The 20,313-nt window shown below is 46.4% G+C and overlaps 2 protein-coding genes across 2 annotated transcripts in view; both read left to right on the forward strand.

The window, feature by feature from the left end:
• LOC309527515 (uncharacterized protein) overlaps window positions 1-19,665 on the forward strand; it is a 34,657-nt gene extending 14,992 nt beyond the window's left edge. The window contains exons 2-3 of the mRNA XM_082214341.1: window positions 16,980-17,142; window positions 18,462-19,665. Of these exons, the coding sequence (XP_082070467.1) occupies window positions 16,980-17,142; window positions 18,462-19,552 (1,254 nt within the window). The 3' untranslated portion in view covers window positions 19,553-19,665. The remainder of the gene's footprint in view (window positions 1-16,979; window positions 17,143-18,461) is intronic.
• Window positions 1-20,019, forward strand: part of LOC309525018 (uncharacterized protein) — a 210,404-nt gene extending 190,385 nt beyond the window's left edge. Inside the window, exon 3 of the transcript XR_014216044.1 lies at window positions 19,948-20,019. The gene's annotated coding sequence lies outside the window, so the exon portion shown is untranslated. The remainder of the gene's footprint in view (window positions 1-19,947) is intronic.
• The last annotated feature ends 294 nt before the right edge of the window (window positions 20,020-20,313 follow it).

A 20,313-nucleotide genomic window follows, 5' to 3' on the forward strand; every position in this document is an offset into this window, starting at 1 on the left:
AACATGGACGATGCCATCACTGCCTGGGTGTCCGCCTGTCAAGCGTGCCAAGAATCGAGGCCTGCACCACCGGCAGCTAAGGGACACACTTGGGAGACGCCAAAGACACCCTGGTCGAGGGTGCACATCAATCTGGCTGGCCCCTTTCACGGCTGGACCTTTATGGTAGTGGTGGACGCCTATTCCAAATGGCTGGAGGTGGCCCTGATGCCCTCCACCACTACCGAGGCCGTCATCCGGGTGCTGCAAGGCCTGTTTGCGAGGCCTGTTTGCGACGCATGGGTGTCCTGATGTCCTTGTCTCCGACAACGGACCGCAGTTCACGTCAGGCACTTTTGAGCGGTATCTTTTGGGACTGGGCATCCGCCATGCCCTAACGGCACCCTTTCATCCATCCAGCAACGGGCAAGCAGAGAGAATGGTGCGCTCGGCAAAAGAGGCACTGGTGCGCCTGGACCGGGGAGACTGGCACGAGCGGGTCGCCGAATACTTGTTCGTGCAACACATCACCCCTCATGTGGCCACAGGGCGGAGTCCTGCTGAACTGCTTATGGGCCGCCACCTCAGGTCACCGCTTGACGGGCTGCACCCGGACTTTGCCGTGGCCGAACCCCCAGGCTCTGCCAACGCGCCACAGTCATTTGTTCCAGGAAACCAGGTCTTTGCCCGGAACTATGTGGGGGACATTCCTTGGGTGCCAGCAACAGTAGTGGTAGTCACTGGACCTTGCTCATACCAGGTGGCACTCGAAGAGGGACGCTTGTGGCGCCGGCACATAGACCAGCTTAGGCGTAGGGTTGGGGACTTGGACACTACCGTGGTGCCCCCAACTGCGCTTGTGGCTCCGGAAGAGACACTTACAGATGGCGAGGATCCACCTACACCTCCCTCGCAAACTGCCGGCATGGAGCCGAACCAAGCCACTTCAGAGGGTCTGCCAGACTTACCACAGACTCAGACCACTCCCCTTGCGGAGGCTCCACCCACAGCAGCGGATCCAGGGGACTTGGTTTCAACGCCACCTAGGGTCGCACCACAGCCTCAGCAAGAATTGGGTGGCCCCCCGGACTTGGCTATCAGTCCCCGGCGGTCTGGCAGAGTTTCCAAGCGCCCAACTTATTTAAAGGACTATGTTGTTGGACATGTATCACTGTTGGTCTAAGTATGGGAAATGTAACCGATATGCTTTTGTGCCTAATTGAACCATTACGTGTAGTGCTGTATATAAGAAAACCATTACGATTGTAACTAACGCCTTATCTCGGTGGAGAGGGGTGTTATGTACTGAAGTTCTCACCCTGGGCCAGCAGGGGTATACTGTAGGTAGTTTTCACTCAGGTCCGCGTCAGTTATTGAAGGCGGGAACCCCTGGGTTGTTGTTGCTACAATGTTGACAGCTGGCTGCCTATAAAAGCAGGCTGGCTGAGCTGTTTTCTGTTCAGTTTCTATTCCAGCTTACAAAATAAAGAGCTGCTTTGGAGAAATCGCTGTCTCGTCTGCCATGTCTACCCACTATTTAACAGGAACCATGTTTGTTTAAATATGACAATGGAAAATATGCTCTCCATTTAAATTTTTATTAAAATAATTCATTCAGTTACCCAGAAGAGTCATTAGGCTTTTTTTGCTGTAAGGTACTTCATACATTTTAAGAAGTGGGTCATGAAACCCTTGATCCCGCTCCTTAAAATGCCAAATGGGATTCCTAAATAAATATGAATGGGCCGGGGCTGCACAAAAATTGTTATTTTGTACTGCAGCCCACATTTCAGAATAACAGATAGGCACCATACTGAAATTTCTGTAACTGCTCCAGAGAGACTTGTTTATTAAAATGTTTTTATTAAATTCTTGGGTACACCCAGAGTCTCTGTTTTCAAGTCACAGAATCCTTCAAACAAGTCAGTCCTATTCAGAATGAGACAGTACTGTCCTAGGCAATATGGAGTTGGGGGGGGGGAGAAAAGTGGGAAGAGAGAGGGAAGGAAAGCGGGAAAGAAATAAACATTTCATTCATTTCTATAGTATGTGAGCTTTTGTGTCAACGTCAGGTAAACAAGTATTTTATTTTTATTGGCAGTGGGAGAGACCAGAGGGCTCAGGAGGTGGTTGGTTGTAGGATATTCGTCAAAGCAATGCCCAATCTCTGTGTTGTTTCAGAGTGACCCCCAATGGCTGTTCACACATGCGAGGGAGCCATTGGCTGCTGCAATCAACATGTGGCGACCGTGTGTGTGAAGGGACAGAATACCCAAATCCTGTCTGTGAAATCACCCCAGGCTTCAATAATCAACCAGGCCTCAAAACTGTCCAAAACTCCTTTTGTCTTCTAAAAATCCAAAACAGCTTTTCTCTGCTCTTCTCTGCTTTTCTCACAAGATGCTGTGGCAAAAGGCAAAATGTTACTTTTAAAGGCTGATGAATAGGCTCTATCATTGCCAAGAGTACTCAGGCCTGAGAAACGAATCTTATCTCATTTGGTTGCAACATCTTGGACATGCTGAACCACCAGGGCTCCTCGACCCACCCCCTCGGCTTCTCATTCCCCCTTTCCTGGGAAGAGTCCAATAGTCCCAAGACAGCTTTCTGTTCATGCTCAGAGGAACTCATGCGGCAGGACTCCAGGAAAAGGAGGAGAAAGGAGGAGAGAACTGGAAAGGGGTATATATGCTTGTGCACAGGAAGGACTGTGCATGCTTTTTGTGACTTATCACACTTGCTCCTTCTACCAGTTCATGGATGGTAGAAATAAAAAGCCTTTTCTCTATTCCTTGAGTGTCTGTTGACTCCCACTTCCCTTTCCCAGGCGCAATATTTTCCCCACCCGAGGGCAAAGCCTCATAAGGCTACATGTGTGTCTAAAATCCCAGGAGGCAGTGACCCAAATCTGGACCACGACAAAGGGATGGCAGATCTCTAGCTAGCGATTGACCTGTGGGAATGTTTAGAAAGGCAGGAGAGGATATATTATTTGATGATATCCATACTAACTTGCGTTAACAAGTTCTGTATCTTAGCATAATTCAAACATTCTCCTTTTCAAATTTGCACAGCTGTACACTTGTTACAGCCTCATCTGAGCCTCACTATTTAAGATTCCTAATAAGATCCCTTGTTATCCCTCTTTAAAAGTGTAGACACGACAATCTTATTAAAATCAATTATACAGGTAGTTTATTCATTTTCATTCAGTTCACAATTAGATTCCTGAAGGCAGGCTTAAGTTACAAAAGTATATATCTATACATAACTATAATCTAAGGGAAAACAAAAAAAATTCCTTCCAGTAGCACCTTAAAGACCCACTAAGTTAGTTCTATAATATAAGGGAGTTAGTCCCAAGTGATTGCGACTCAGCAGTCACTTTTCCTAACACATAGAAAAAAACAAAATGGAGAAGAAAGAATGAAGCACACGAGCATTGTGCTCCACCCAGAATAGGCCACACCTATTTCAAGTCACATGTAGAGGAAGCGCTTGTCCCAGCTCAGGAGGAAACAGGAAGTTTTCTCCTGGGTGGCACAAAGCATCCCCTAGCACAGTGTTTCCCAACCTTTTTTGGGCAAAGGCACACTTGTTTCATGAAAAAAATCTCGAGGCACACCACCATGCCAGATGGGGAAAGGTCACTTTTTACTCATGTAAAAAAAAAAAAAAAAAAAAATAGCAACAGCATAGAAGGTAATGGTTAGGCTAGCATCCCTCTTCCAAATATGCTAGGTTTTTATTTGCAGGGACTGTTCTACATGGGAAAGCATTCAGCACTGTCATTCTCCCATCTGCCATCTGAATTGGTACTATTCTGGGTCAACTTACTCTGCTGCATGTGTAGATGAAAATGGCACCAAGTGTGGGGGAGGGGGCAGAACAGGTTTCAGATACAGGATATTAAGCATACACGTACTTCAGATTGAATTGGTTGCTTGCTTTGCAAGTTTTCATTTCCCAAATGACTGCCTTGGCAAGCGCAATACCTACCAGGTCTCGCGCTGCCGCTTCCCGCGCTCTCAAGGACCCGGGAGGAGGAAGGCGTGAAGGGAATCCCGAAGGCGCGAAAACCTCGCGCATGCGTAGGCCTTCCGCCTGCGACAGCCCAGTAGGCCGGCCGAAGCGAGCGGCGATGGGATGTGGGAGGGAGCTCGCTCGCCGCCCCGCGTGTGCCTATGTGGGGCACGTTACAGCCCCGTGACGTCAGCGCCACGCAGGCAGCCAGGCAGGCAGACGGCGAGAGCCCCGCGCTGGGCGGCCTCTCCTCGCCGCCCCGCCTCTCGCTGCCCGACTCGCCCGCCTCCCTCCCACGGCACACCAGGCAACGTCTCGCGGCACACTAGTGTGCCGCGGAACACCGGTTGGGAAACACTGCCCTAGCATGTCCACTCTAGGAATGTTGTACCTGACTGCTATGAATTTCATATCCCACAGACCCAAGCTCCTCCTGCCCACTGACCAGAAAATGTCCCCCACAAAAAAAGCCCACCCTGAGATTCCTTCTTCTTTCGCTCTCCAATTTTATAAAGGCAAACTCCTATTATGCAAGAAATTGCTTAATAAAAAATTGTGGTGTTGCCCTCATTGTGAATAAGTGAGGTTCATAGACACAGAATGAAAGAGTTGGAGGGGGCTAAGTAGGTCATCTAGCCGAACCCCCTGCAATGCAGGAATCTTTTCGACAAGGTGGGGCTCGAACCCACAACCCCAAGAGTCTCATGCTCTACCAACTGAGTTATCCCAGGACTCGGATCAAATTCAGCTGGTAGGATTGCAAGGAATCGGGAGCAAAGCTTTTGTATGAATATATTACCTCAAGTTATTCTGATGCTCCCAAATGCACTGGTACAAATAATTTTTCAGATTGAAAAAGTGGTATAATTACTTCTGTTATTATTATTCTCCAGGCAATTTGGATGACTTCCAGCAAAATATAAAAACATAATAAGACATCAGACATTAAAAACTTCCTGATTCTGCTTCTTTGACAGAAGCCGACAGGGAACCAGGCAGAGGGAACCAGGCAGAGGGCCTTCTTGGTAGTGGCACCCACTCTGGAATGCTCTCCTGTCAGAGGTCAAGGAAATAAGCATCTATCTGACTTTTAGAAGACATCTGAAGGCAGCCCTGTATGGAGAAGTTTTAATGTTTGATGTTTCATTGGTTTTTAAAAAATATTCTGTTGGGAGCTGCCCTAGTGGCTGGGGAAACCCAGCCAGATGAGCGGGTATAAATAATGTTGTTGTAATATTAATATTATTATGCTTACTTGAATAAGGTTTCCTGGAAGCCGCCGGAGGGAAGGGATGCACTTGGGCTTCCATCCTCCTTGCAGGCTTGGCCACCGTGAGGAGACAGTGCTGAGATTCCTGCATTGCAGGGGGTTGGACTAGATGACTCTCAGGGTCCCCTTCCATCTCTACGTTTCTATGATTCTAACAGGGTGCGGGACTAGATGGGCTTGATCAAACTACAGGGCTCTTCATGTGATCTGTGTGTGCATGTAGACGAACGTTTTTCTGTTGGTTTGTTTGTGTGTGTGTGTGTGTGTGTGTGTGAGAGAGAGAGAGAGAGAGAGAGAGAGAGAGAGAGAACCTTCAGGGAGAGGCCATGTCTCTTCTTTGCAACCAGGATGAAGGAGCTGCAATACCCCACACTTGACCCACCGCTTCCCTGCCTGCTCTCTCTCCACCCCCAACCCTAATTATGGGTATTGCATTGGCACAACCCCCAAAGCTTGCTGCACCCCGAGGCGCTTTGCACTCACCGGATTCCTTGCAGGACAAGGACACTGCACGACGGAAGAGGGGGCGGGGCAGCTGTTCTAATTAAGCCGCGCCCCCTTTCTCAAATCAGTATGGAGCAGCCCCACCCTCTCTTTCTCTGTCTCTCTCTGGCAGCTTGCTAGAGAGCCTCTCTCTAGGCTTTAACCCTTAAAGCAACGAGCCTCTGTTCCCTATATTCGAAGCCCAGGTTCCCTCCCTTCTCTCCCCATTGGCTGGGTACTGCAATTATCCCGCCCCCGGAAATATCCTGCCTCCCAGGCGGGGCTCCCATTCCTGCCCGGCTGCCCAGGGTCGCTTCGGGTGAGTGCACAGCCAGGGGCGGGGAAGGAGGGAAGGGGCTTGGCAAGGGGTGGGGGGTCCAGGATGAGACGCCCCGGGACGGGGAGAAGAAGAGAAGGGAGGAAAGGGAGCTGTTTCTCTTAATGGGGCCTTGAAGGTGGAGAGGGGGAGGGGTTTCCACTGTGGAAAGAGAGAAGCTTCCTCCTGCCCGGATCTGTTGCAAAGGGAGTTGCAGGGAAGGAGGCGGGAAAGGGGAGAGGGTTGGGCATTGCAGACCAGCCTCGCCATAGTAGTAATAATAGTAATAATAATCTGATATTTATACCCCGCCCATTTTCTGGGTTTCCCCAGCCACTCTGGGCGGCTTCCAACAAAATAAGAAACACCAGAAACATCCAAACATCCAAGTCTTCCGTTTTGTAGAGGCGATGGGGACATGGATTGCTGGATGGCAGAGGGAGAAAGGGGAAAAGATGGGGAGGAAAGCAAAGGCAGGGGGGTCCTGGCAGGAAGAAGGAAGGGGTGAGGCCTTCTCCGAAGAGCTCTTTGTTCCTTGCACTCCTTGCATAAAGTAGTGGGGGCAGGTTGGATGAGGCCCTAAGCTACTGGAGGTCATGGGGCCCTTCATATGTCCAGCTGTCTTTTGTCAACAACAAATTGTCACTGTTTTTTGTGTTGAATATAGGCTGTGTGGTAATTTATGGACCTAATAGGTATCTAAAACCATTTGCACATAACAGAGTATGTGCATAATACAATTATGAAGTATATTAATAGTTAAATAATTATTAAGCTCTAACTTAAAATGATTTTGTTATTCATAACAAACTTAATAATGCAAACACATTATGACATTTGGCAATAACAAAAGTTCCTTTAGAAACACAATTTACAAAGACACCTAATCTAGTCCTAGAAACTTGCTATAATAATAGGTGTGAATATATGATGCAAACTACTAATAATTATAAATAGCATTATTAACATGAAATTAATTGTTATAACCTGTACAATGCAATTGTAGTTAATACAATGCAATTTTTATATGTATCAATATTACCATAATAGTCCACATTCTTCATTGGGAAAGCAGACCTTTGTACCCTGTTACACTTAGTGAGTGTAAAAGACAGTATTTCTAGTAATAGCAATACTATACACACCTGTACATAAAAGTTATTTTACAGGCCTAATTGTATTACTGCATCTACCCAATACCCATTCAACTGTATAATTTTATCATGATTCATTGTGTACTGTGTATACAAACAGTACACAAACATGATCTAAATTACAATACTTTCCTTCTTGCCTTTGCCAAAGCAAAGTCACTCATGATATCATCAAATGATAAACTGCTTAGCTTGTCACTTTCTATGTACATGAGGCTGAAGTAACATACCGTATTTTTCGCTCTATAAGACGCACCAGACCACAAGACGCACCTAGTTTTTGGAGGAGGAAAACAAGAAAAAAAATATTCTGAATCTCAGAAGGCAGAACAGCAGAAGGGATCGCTGTGCAGTGAAAGCAGCAATCCCACTTGCTGTTCTGGCTTCCGGGATAGCTGCGCAGCCTGCATTCGCTCCATAGGATGCACACACATTTCCCCTTACTTTTTAGGAGGGAAAAAGTGAGTCTTATAGAGCAAAAAATAAGGTAATTTATCTTGAGACATTGTTGTTCTAAATTCATTACAAATGGCAATTTGCAATCATCATTCAAAGGAACATTCTCAGAATTCCTTCTACATTAGGGAATGCTGACTGGACATTGTTGTTGTTTATTCGCTTAGTCATGTCTGACTCTTTGTGACCCCATGGACCAGAGCACGCCAGGCACTCCTGTTTTCCACTGCCTCCTGCAGTTTGGTCAAACTCATGTTAGTAGCTTTGAGAGCACTGTCCAACCATCTCGTCCTCTGCATATATCGTCCACCTAGCCTAGGTGGCGAGGCCCAGACTCACCCAGCCCAATCTTATGTTTCTTTCAACTTCATTATGAATAATTATAGGTAAAACTTTTGTTGATACAGAGCTCACTTTTAGGGAGCAGCTAGTCACTTCTTTATAAACAAACCGAAATATATTGACACAATTTACTTTAAAAGCAGATTTCAGAACAGAGGTAAAGAAAAACTTTTTTTTTAAAAAAGACTTTTTTTAACTTTACAAAACAAATGTTCTCAGTCCATGATTTGCTTTTCATATTGTCAGGGAACTGCCATCGGAAGGACAGGAGGTGGAAGGGCTCACACAGGTTGGGAGAGACTCAGCAGCTGAAGAGGGAACCAGCAGGGGGAGAGGAGGGGCTCCGAGGGAATGTGAGCAGGAGGGATGGCTCAGAGACACTTCCAGCGAAGACAGTGGGGAGGTTTCAGGACCTCCTATAGGGACACCCACTCCTCGCCGGAAACTGTCACGCCGAGAGTCCAGAAGACGCGTGTCAGGGGCTGCCTCAGGTCTCAGCTCACTAAAGACCAACGCCAAGGTCTTCTTATATACAAGGATGTTTATTGCAGTTCATTATTGGTTCCACAACCGAGGCGCGCAGCCCCGCGTCTCTTAGCCTAGACATTTGAAGTCCCCTCTGAATCGGTCCCGCCCCTACACCAGTTTAAGAGGCTTGTGCTAGACCACCTCTTCCTGTCCTTTCTTTTCCGCAGGGTCTTTCTGCCCCCCTGGGTTCCTTCCCTCCTGCTCTCCCCTGACGCGGATTCCTCAGATGCCTGCTCCCCCCTCCTTCGTGCTTTGGGGCCAGGCTCCTCCTCCGGGCTCTCTGCATTTCCGCGCGCCTCCACATTTGAACTTGGCGCACGTTCACTACCCCTGACCTTCCTTTTGACAGCTACACTACTCCCTGTACTACTCTCCGCCCCTTCCGGCAGGACGTCCTGCCCCGATCTCCTTCCCCCGTCTCCTTCCTGCTCTGCTCCGTGTGTCACACTGGGAACTCCACCCTTCTCACTCCATTCCTCCTGGGAAGCCGACCCCGATCTCCCACTCCCACTCGGGGTTTCCCTGCTGCTTCCCTGCTCCTGGCAAGTCCCCCCTGTGACCCCCCTTGGCTTGACCAGGGGCGCCCCCTTCTGGGAATCCTCCGATTCACTTGAGAGACTCATGGAAGACCTCAAGTCATTGTATTCCTCTTCCTCACTGTCCTGGGTTTCTTCCCCATCGCTCTCCGTCTCCCCCCTCACCTGTGCCTCTGTCCCTGAACCCCTGACAACGCGTTTCCGTTAAGGAACTTTTATGTTGGAAACGATTCCGAAAGCAACCACTGTCGGAATCTGCCAGCGACTGACGGAGCCATGCTTAAGGCGCTCTGTCACAGACAGAGGTTTGCGGACTTGAGCAAACTCTGAGGGACTAGGATTTTACGCACAAGCAGCTCATCATCCCATCACACATATGTATAAAAATGTTCATTTCCTGGCCCACCTCCCATCACTGTAGGGAGGGCATAGGGCAAGGGATAAGAATGCAGGGTCGGCCTGACATCCATCTGTTCTCTGGCTCTGACAGCGGCCATCCAGGCTGTTCACACATGCAAGGGAGCCATTGCCTGCTGCAGTCAACATGTCTCAACCGTGTGCGTCTAAACTCTTAGGAGGCAGAGACCCAAATCTGGACTGAGACAAGGAGATGGCAAATCTCTAGCTAGGGACTGACCTGTGGGAATGTTTAGAAAGGCAGGAGAGGATATATTATTTGATGATATCCTTACTAACTTGCTTTAGCAAGTTCTATATCTTAGCATAATTCAAACATTCTCCTTTTCAAATTTGCACAGTGGTAAGTTTGTTGCAAGCTCATCTGAGCCTCGATATTTAAGATTCCCGATAAGATCCCTTGTTATCCCTCTTTAGAAGTGTAGACAGGACAATCTTTTTAAAATCAATATAGAAGTAGTTTATTCATTTTCATTCAGTTCACAATTAGATTTCTGAAGGCAGGCTTAAGTTACAAAAGTATATATCAATATTTATATGCTTTCGTAGATTTTCACGGGTACAGGAATGCAGGTTTTGGTGTCTTCGGGTGTCTTCCCGTGTAAGAGTCGGGGTGTCTGTGCGACGTTTCGACGAGGTCTCACTCGTCATCTTCAGGCTGGTGCTTTCGGCTTCTTGTTACTAAGAATCATCCCCAGAGAAAAATCATCCAGATGCCCCAAACTCTACGGTCTCCCCAAGATACACAAAGAAGGAACACCACTCAGACCAATAGTCAGCTCCATAGGCTCACCTCTACAAAATCTCGCTAAATTTCTCGCTAAGCAACTTCAGCCCTATGCAGAATCCATCGCTTCACACGTTACTAACTCCTTCCAGTTCATAGAAACAATAAAGAAACAATACCTACATCCCGATGACCTACTTGTGAGCTTCGATGTTGTATCTCTCTTCACTCAAGTGCCCATTAATGAAGCCTTGACAGCCATTCAAAACAAATACAACCCCCCCAAATACATCCTGGACTTGACCAACCACTGCCTAACCAACACGTACTTCATCCACAATGGACAAAGATACAAACAGATAGAAGGAGCACCTATGGGATCACCCCTCTCACCGGTCATCGCAAATTTGTACATGGAACACTTTGAAACCAATGCTTTAGACAAGTCAGAACACAAACCCAAACTTTGGCTCAGATATGTTGACGACACCTTTGTAATTTGGCCACACGGGAAAGAAAAACTAGATAGCTTCCTCACACATCTCAACAGCCTACACCCCAAAATACAATTCACTATGGAAATAGAAGACAACAACCAACTCCCCTTTCTTGACGTCCTAATCTACAAAAAACCTGATGGCTCCCTAGGACACACTATCTACCGGAAAAAAACACACACCAACCGCTACTTACATGCACAATCACACCACCACCCTGCACAAATAAACTCCGTAGCCAAGACTCTCATCTCCAGAACCAAACGCCTGGCTGACAAAGACCACTTGACAACTGAGTTACAGAATCTCTCAAATGTGTTAATCGCCAATGGATACCAGAAAAACAGGGTTACGAAGCTAATCCAAAAAGAAACACCCCCCAAAAACCAAGACACAGAAGAAAACAATGGCATGGCCCTCCTTCCTTATATCAAGGGCACTACAGACAAAATCAGCAAAATCCTCCATAAACACAATATCAAAACAGCCTTCTGCACCAACCAAAAAATAGCCAATATTCTCAGAAACCCAAAAGACAAAATCCAGCTGGAAAACCAAGGGGTCTATGAAATACCCTGCAAAGTCTGCCCAGCCACGTACATTGGACAAACAAACAGACGAATAAATGCACGTATCGCAGAACACAAGAATGCCGTCAAAAAAGAAGAAAAAACTTCCTCTCTTTTCCAACACATGAAAGAAACAGGACACGAAATTAATTTTGCAGATTCCAAATTGCTCTTTAACATGGAACATCACCACAAGAGAATAATCATGGAAGCCATCGAGATAGAGAAACACCCTCACAACATGAACAAGCGTGACGACACGTCCCGCCTGCCAGACATCTGGAAATTAGCCCTCCCCACAAAAACCGACACCAGAACCAGAGGCACACAGAACGCCGTCACCAATCAACCACACCAGACCCAAACCCAGACCCTCTCCACAGACATATTACAGACTCCATCCAGTAGCCAAACTATAGTGGCACCTCCGGATGCTGCACCCCCCTGCAATCCCTACACAGATCTGGCTGGCACAAGGCACAAAACCACAGCTCGCCCCTATACACGAAGCCAAGCCAGAGCACAACTAAATGCAGCACAGCCATCTTCTCAGAAAAACTCTTCACAAGCTCAAGAGGTCAAGACACGAAAGCTTTAGCAACTAATCTACACTTAATGACCCACCCAGTGGTATTCAGAATATCACTCATGAAATCACCCAAGATATCCCTCAAGTAATTAAGGAACAAAAGAAGAAAAGGCACACTAATCTAGGAACTTCCTCTCTGCCCAGAACGTTGGAGGCTATACACCACACCCCTCAACAGTATTTATAGGAACTCAAACACCAGACTCTGCTCTGTTCCAGTAACAAGAAGCCGAAAGCACCAGCCTGAAGATGACGAGTGAGACCTCGTCGAAACGTCGCACAGACACCCCGACTCTTACACGGGAAGACACCCGAAGACACCAAAACCTGCAATATTTATATCTATATATATATAAACTATAATATAAGGGAGTTAGTCCCAAGTGACTGCGACTGAGCAGTCACTTCTCCTAACACATAGAAAAAAACAAAATGGAGAAGAAAGAATGAAGCACATGGAGGAGGTGTGCTCCACCACCCAGAATAGGCCACACCTATTTCAAGTCACATGTAGAGGAAGCGCTTGTCCCAGCTCAGGAGGAAACAGGAAGTTTTCTCCTGGGTGGCACAAAGCATCCCCTAGCATGTCCACTCTAGTAATGTTGTACCTGACTGCTACGAATTTCAAATCCCACAGACCCAAGCTCCTCCTGCCCACTGACCAGAAAAGTCATGTCCCCCACAAAAAAGCCCACCCTGAGATTCCTTCTCCTTTCGCTCTCCAATTTTACAAAGGCAAACTCCTATTATGCAAGAAATTGCTTTAAAAAATTGTAGTGGTTCCCTCATTGTGAATAAGTGAGGTTCATAGACCACAGAATCATAGAGTTGGAAGGGACCAAGAGGGTCATCTAGCCGAAAACCCTATAATGCAGGAATCTTTTTGACAAGGTGGGGCTTGAACCCACAACCCTGAGAGTCTCATGCTCTACCAAGTGAGTTATCCCAGGACTCTGATGATATTCAGCCGATAGGATTGCAATGAATGGGGAGCAAAGGTTTTGTATGAATATATTACCTCAAGTTATTCTGATGCTCCCAAATGCACTGGTACAAATAAATTTTCAGATTGAACAAGTGGTATTATTATTATTATTATTATTATTATTATTATTATTATTCCCCAGCCAATTTGGGCGACCCAGCAAAATATAAAAACATAATAAGACAACAGACATTAAAAACTTCCCGATTCTGCTTCTTTGACAGAAGCTGACAAATTTAGTTTAGAGATGCTCTATATCAACTCAATGACAGGGAACCAGGCAGCGGGCCTTCTTGGTAGTGGCACCTGTTCTGTGGAACGCTCTCCCGTCAGATGTCAATGAAATAAGCATCTATCTGACTTTTATAAGACATCTGAAGGCATCCCTATATGGAGAAGCTTTTAATGTTTGATGTTTCATTGTTTTTTTTAAAATATTCTGTTGGGAGCTTACCTAGTGGCTGGGGAAACCCAGCCAGGTGAGCGGGTATAAATAATGTTGTTATAATATTATTATTATAACGTATTATTATTATTATGACACCCAACTCTATCTGTTGATGGATGGCCATCCTGACTCGGCCCCAGACACACTGATCAGATTTTTGGAAGCTGTGGCTGGATGGTTACGCGGGAATCGGTTGAAGTTAAATCCTTCGAAGACACAGCTCCTTTGACTGAGTTGGGATGATAGGGGATGGGGGTGGCAACTCCCATCTCTTGCGGGGGTGCAATTAGTGCCAGCACCGTCCATTAAGAGTTTGGGTGTAATCTTTGATACCTTTCCATGGAGGTGCAGATTGCAGCTATAACAAAGGCGGCATTTTTTCATTTCCACCAAGCTAAGCAGTTGACTCCTTATCTCTCTCGCCCTGACCTATCCACTGTGATCCATGCAACGGTCACCTCCAGACTGGATTTTGGTAACTTGCTCTACATGGGGCTGCCCTTGAGACTGACCCCGAAAGTCCAGCGGGTGCAGAATGCCGCAGCGAGACTCCTTACGGGGTCCTCCCTGTGGGATCACATTCACCCAGTACTATACCAGTTGCACTGGCTCCCGGTGGAGTACAGGATCAGGTTTAAGGTGTTGGTTTTAATCTTTAAAGGCCTATACAGCCTAGGACACTCGTACCTACGGGACCACCTCTCCTGGTATGTCCCAAGGAGGACCTTACAATCTTCAAACAAAAAACATCTTGGAGGTCCCGGGCCACAGAGAGGTTAGGCTGGCCTCAACCAGAACCAGGGCTTTTTCGGCTGTGGCTCCGATCTGGTGCAACGCTCTGGGCTAGGGCCCTGCGGGACTTGACATCTTTCCGCAGGGTCTGCTAGACAGAACTGTTCCACCAGGCCTTTGGCCAAGGCACAGCCTGACCCCCTCCCTTGGCAATCCTCACAGAACTCTAGCCCAATGGTTGCCATTAATCTGATGTGAACTGATTTTATAATGAAATGATTTTAGAATGTTGTATCCTTTTACTGTTGTTAGCCGCTCTGAGCCCAGCGTCGGCTGGGGAGGGCGGGATATAAATAAAATGTTATTGTTACTATTTTTATTATTATGCTTAATTGAATAGCAGTTCCCGGAAGCCGCCGGAGGGAAGGGATGCACTTGGGCTTCCATCCTCCTTGCAGGCTTGGCCACCGTGAGGAGACAGTGCTGAGATTCCTGCATTGCAGGGGGTTAGACTAGATGACTCTCAGGGTCCACTTCCATCTCAATGATTCTAACAGGGTGCGGGACTAGATGGGCTTGATCAAACTACAGGGCTCTTCATGTGATCTGTGTGTATGTGAGAGAGAGTGAGAAAGAGCGTACCTTCAGGGAGAGGCCACGTCTCTTCTTTGCAAAGAGGCTGAATCAGCTGCAACCCCTGCGACTTCCCTGCCTGCTCTCTCTCCACCCCCAACCCCAATTAAGCCGAGCCCCCTTTCCCAAGTCAGTATCCAGCAACAGCACCCTCCCCTCTAGCAGCTTGCACTCTCTTGTTTTAACCCTTAAAGCAAGGAGCATCTGTTCCCTGTACTTGAAGCCCAGGTTCCCCCCCTTCTCTCCCCATTGGCTGGGAACTGCAAGGCTTTCCCCTTACAATTATCCCCCGTAGATGTTCTGCCTCCCAGGAGGGGGCTCCCATTCCTGCCCGGCTGCCCAGGGTCGCTGCCACTATCGCCAGGATTTCGGGTGAGTGCAAAGCCAGTGGCGGGGAAGGAGGGAAGGGGCTTGGCAAGGGGTGGGGGGTCCAGGATGAGAAGCCCCGGGACAGGGAGAAGAAGAGAAGAGAGGAAAGGGAGCTGTTTCTATTAATGGGGCCTTGAAGGTGGAGGGGGGAGGGGTTTCCACTGTGGAAAGAGAGAAGCTTCCTCCTGCCCGGATCTGGTGCAAAGGGAGTTGCAGGGAAGGAGGCGGGAAAGGGGTGAGATTTGAGTATTGCTGGCAAGGCTTGCAATAAAATAATAATAATAATAATAATAATAATGATAATAATAATACCCTGCCCATTGTCTGGGTTTCCCCAGCCACTCTGAGCGGCTTCCAAAAAAATAAAAAACACCCAAAGCAACCAAACATTGAAGTCTTTTGTAGAAATTGCTTTTGATTTTAAATAAATGCCCTCTTTAAGAAATCACGTGGTGTAAATATGTACCGTATGTTGTCCTTGAGGTGCAGACACACCTTGCATGAGCAAGCAAGCAGTGCTCCAAAGTGCTTCTCTTGTGAACTTGCCATCTAGGTTGTTTACTAATGGCAAAGGCTCCTATTCCCCAAAAGGACAGGAGGGGGAGGTCTCTCCCCCACTTTTAATGCACCCACTCCCACCGCATGGAAGGCAGAGGTCTTGTTCTTTCACAACATGAGTAAACCTCCTGTGTATCTGAAGTGAACCAGGCGCTGCAACGCCTTCCCCTCTCACTGGGCTGCTGCAAGAAAAGGCAGCGGAGGAGGAGGGTTTGAAGGCTCTTTCTGCCTCTTTCCCCTGAGCAGAGGGTGTTTGCAGGACAGAGGAGGAGGCAGTGAGGGCAGAGGAAGCAGTGGGTGGACCCACCGCCTCTCCCAGGGGGTCCAGATGCAAGGAAGGGGCTTCCTTCTCCATGCAAGGGCCACCCATGTATTCAGAGCAGTCCGTATGTTCCACGGGATTTACTCTCAGGCTGTCGTAAGCGAGAAAATGTCTTATCTCCTGAGTTTACGCCAATAAAACTTAGAAACTAGAGGAGATAGGAGTTGTGTTTATTGCAAAGCAATAGGCTACAGCTGGATCGTTTCACAAAACTGCAACCCTGTCTGGTGTTCCAGGCAGTGGTATTTATATATGTAATGTCAAACAAAGAATTTCAGTTTCCACCAATCATATACATCAGGGATGTCCAAGCGGTGGACTGCAATCGACAGGTAGACCTCCGTGTTGTTTTGGGTCGATTATGGGACCTTTGAAGGCCCTGCCCCTCTCCACAAGAACCTCTGCACATGCTCCTGTTTGTTTTTGCTCAGCAGTTCCTTGTTTTAATATTTGATATTTATTGTTGACGAAAGAATTTAATTTTTTGGTTATGTACCCCCACCCTTTAAAAAGTCTCTTTGGAGTTTCACGTTCCTCATATTCATCATTACCTCATTTTATTTATAATACACATGTGCGATAAGCACTGGCAATTTCTGCTGATTCCCACAGTTTTGATTCCCACAGCATTCTGTTACGTTGTGTTGTTGTGCATGTTGGGAACCTGTGTTACATGCAGCCATTTGCATTATGTGGCGACTCACGTTCTAACTTTCAGCTGTATCTTTGTGATTCTCATATTAGCTGTATTTCTGCCCCAATTGGGGGGCGGCAACTTGCAAAATAATCAGTTTCATAAAGCACAGGCTACCATAACTTCTGTATTAGAAGCACACTCGAGGATTTACAGGGGTAAACATTATCACATTTATTGTGGCCCTTTGGGCAACTGCCACAAGGCCACTACTGCCCATACCATGCCAGCCTTGGGTGGAGGCTCTTGGGAAGCGGGTGCCCAATAGGGGCTTCTAAAGGGGCAGAAGAATGTGTTGGGCAAAATCCCTACAGGAGCTCTGAGACGCCCTTGACTTCTTCCTTCCTCCCAGGAAGCTACAACTTGCCCTGGCTTCTTTGCTCCTGAAGACGTTGAACCTGCAAACCTGGTCAGGATGGACGGAGGAAGATGGACAGTTGACCTGGTCAAGCTGTCTCCTGCATCCCTCCCTACAACCTCTGAGCATCCCCTCCCGGGACCCTCGGAGAAATCTGGTGAGTTCCAGGGGAGAGGAGATGGGGACATGGGTGGCTGGATGGTAGAGGGAGAAAGAGGAAAAGATGGAGAGGAGACCAAAGGCAGGAAGGGCAAGGAAGGAAGGGGTGAGGCCTTCTCCAAAGCAGCTCTTTGTTTTTGGAATCCCTTTCATAACGTAGTGGGGGCAGATTTCCTTTCTCTATGCTTTTAAATCTCTAGTGTTATTTCCACTACAGGATTAAGTGACAATAATGATGCACACCAATCCAGAAAAATGGGTGAAGGGGCTATGGAAATGCTTCCCGTCATTATGTATACTTCGTATATTTAAATAGTTTATATTACTTTTATTTTTTTAAAGACTGGATCAGAGTGATAAATTTCACCAGCATCCAAATACAGTAGATGCATGCACCTCCCCGGTTTGGTGGGCTTTTGGGAGAAAGGACCTGTTATCATGATACACAGTTCCTCTGGCTGGAGCCTGTTCACATAGGATTGGGCATATGAAGACCAAGGGTGGCCAGTATTATAAGCGAATTGTGTAAACATGCCAGTCTTACAGTCAGGGTTTGTGTGTGAGTGGGTGAGTGGGATAATAATTTATAGCGCCCCTGTAATTATGTCCATGCATAAGCTGACATGGAGATACAGTGCTACAACCTTGGTATAAATTTCAAATTAAGTGTACAAAACCAACAAAGAGACAATGACTGCCAGCAATTAGGATAGCTTGAAAAAAAATGATTAGGCTGGTGTCTGTGCTCTGCCCTTGTGGTCCTAGGCAATAATGCTTCTTAATACTAGTTTCTGGAAAGCACAGGAGGGCAGAGGGCTCTTGAGCTGAAATCTTGCTTGCTGGTTTCCCACAGGCTTCTGCTTGGCTACTGTGAAAACAGGATGCTGGACTAGGTTGGCCTTTGCCCAATCCAGCAGGCTCTGTTTAGGTTCTAATATGTTAAAATATCTTTACAGTTACATGTGGCGTAAGAACACTTCAGTTTTACTTCTTATTCATAGAAGAGATTGCTATTGGAGCCTGTGATCCTTTCCTCACTTGAATAAAGAGAAAGACTGATGATGGTTCTTATAAGCCAGTTCCACCGTAGATCTCTATTATAAAATGATGGTGCTTTCTTAAGTGTGAATGGAGTGATCATGGGTTGCTCTTGCAATTATCTCATCTTTATTCCTAAAAATTAGGAACAATAGACAGTGGAAAATGGAGTGAAAATAAGAAAAGGTGCAAATGGGAATTCACCTGTGTTCAGTTCCTTTCATGTCTTTCATAAAAGTCTAACAGGATTCTCTCTCCCCCCTCCCCACTCCCAAACAGGTGAGGAAGATGACAGTCAGAATTCTACGGAGCCATCTGTGAAGTCATTGGGAAGAACAAAGAAACAGTTTAAATGCAGGGAATGTGGAATGTGCTTTAGTCACTGTAGAAAAATGAGGATACACCAACAAACTCACACAGGAGAGAAACCATTTGAATGTGTGGAGTGTGGAAAGAGCTACAGTCAAAGTGGAAACCTTAGAAGACATCAACAAACTCACACGGGGGAGAAACCATTTAAATGCATTGAATGTGGAAAGAGCTTCATTGAGAGTGGAACACTTAGAAGACATCAACAAACTCACACGGGGGAGAAACCATTTAAATGCACTGAATGTGGAAAGAGCTTCAGTGAAAGTAGAAACCGTAGAATACATCAACGAATTCACACAGAGGAGAAACCATTTAAATGTATTGAATGTGGAAAGAGCTTCAGGCATAGCGGAGCCCTTAGAATACACCAACAAACTCACACAGGAGAGAAACCATTTGAATGTGTGGAGTGTGGAAAGAGCTACAGTCAAAGTGGAAACCTTAGAATACATCAACAAACTCACACGGGGGAGAAACCGTTTGAATGTATAGAGTGTGGAAAGAGCTTCAGTGAAAGTGGAACACTTAGAAGACATCAACGAACTCACACGGGGGAGAAACCATTTGAATGTATAGAGTGTGGAAAGAGCTTCAGTGAAAGTGGAACACTTAGAAGACATCAACGAACTCACACTGGGGAGAAACCATTTAAATGCATTGAATGTGGAAAGAGCTTCAGTTCTAGTGGAGGCCTTAGAAGACATCAACAAACTCACACGGGGGAGAAACCATTTAAATGCATTGAATGTGGAAAGAGCTTCATTGAGAGTGGAACACTTAGAAGACATCAACGTACTCACACGGGGGAGAAACCATTTAAATGCACTGAATGTGGAAAGAGCTTCAGTGAAAGTAGAAACCATAGAATACATCAACGAATTCACACAGAGGAGAAACCATTTAAATGTATTGAATGTGGAAAGAGCTTCAGGCATAGTGGAGCCCTTAGAATACACCAACGAACTCACACGGGGGAGAAACCATTTAAATGCATTTAATGTGGAAAGAGCTTCATTGATAGTGGAACACTTAGAAGACATCAACAAACTCACACGGGGGAGAAACCATTTAAATGCACTGAATGTTGAAAGAACTTGAGTTCTAGTGGAGCCCTTAGAACACATCAATGAACTCACATGGGGGAGAAACCATTTAAATGTACGGAGTGTGGAAAGTGCTTCAGATGGAGTAGAGGCCTTAATATTTATAAGCGAATTCACCCAGGTGAAAAGCCGTATAAGTGTATTCAGTGTTCCACTCAAGGTTCACTCTTTACTTCACATAAAGAAACTCATTAAGGCGGAAATGAATTTTAAATGCATGGAACCCGTGTGATGTTCTGGTGTTGGTATTTAAATTTGTATACAGATATATATGTGTTAAAGTAATGAAGGTCAGATATACTAAATGTACAAAAGAAGGTGCAAGTTTTTGCTAGATAAACAGGGAGAGTGTGAATCTGGAATGCTCAAGGTGTGTGGTTAATCTGTTGAGTTTTGACCTCCGCCCTTCACTGCCAAAATGATGGGCTGCCCTTGTCTTGTGGATCTGCATCTGTCAGGCTTCAGGGAATTGGCTTCCTTCCCCTTTGGCCGTAGATAAGCAGAACAAAGGGAAAGGAGTCTTCTTACCAGTTAGAAACTTTAATGATCCCAGCAAGCGAATTCTATGGAGCCATCTGTGAATTCATTGGGAAGAACAAAGAAACAATTTAAATGCAGGGAATGTGGAGTGTGCTTTAGTCACTGTGGAAGAATGA

Source organism: Podarcis vaucheri, assembly GCF_965113315.1.
Source record: "Podarcis vaucheri genome assembly, chromosome: 2".
NCBI lineage: Eukaryota > Metazoa > Chordata > Lepidosauria > Squamata > Lacertidae > Podarcis > Podarcis vaucheri.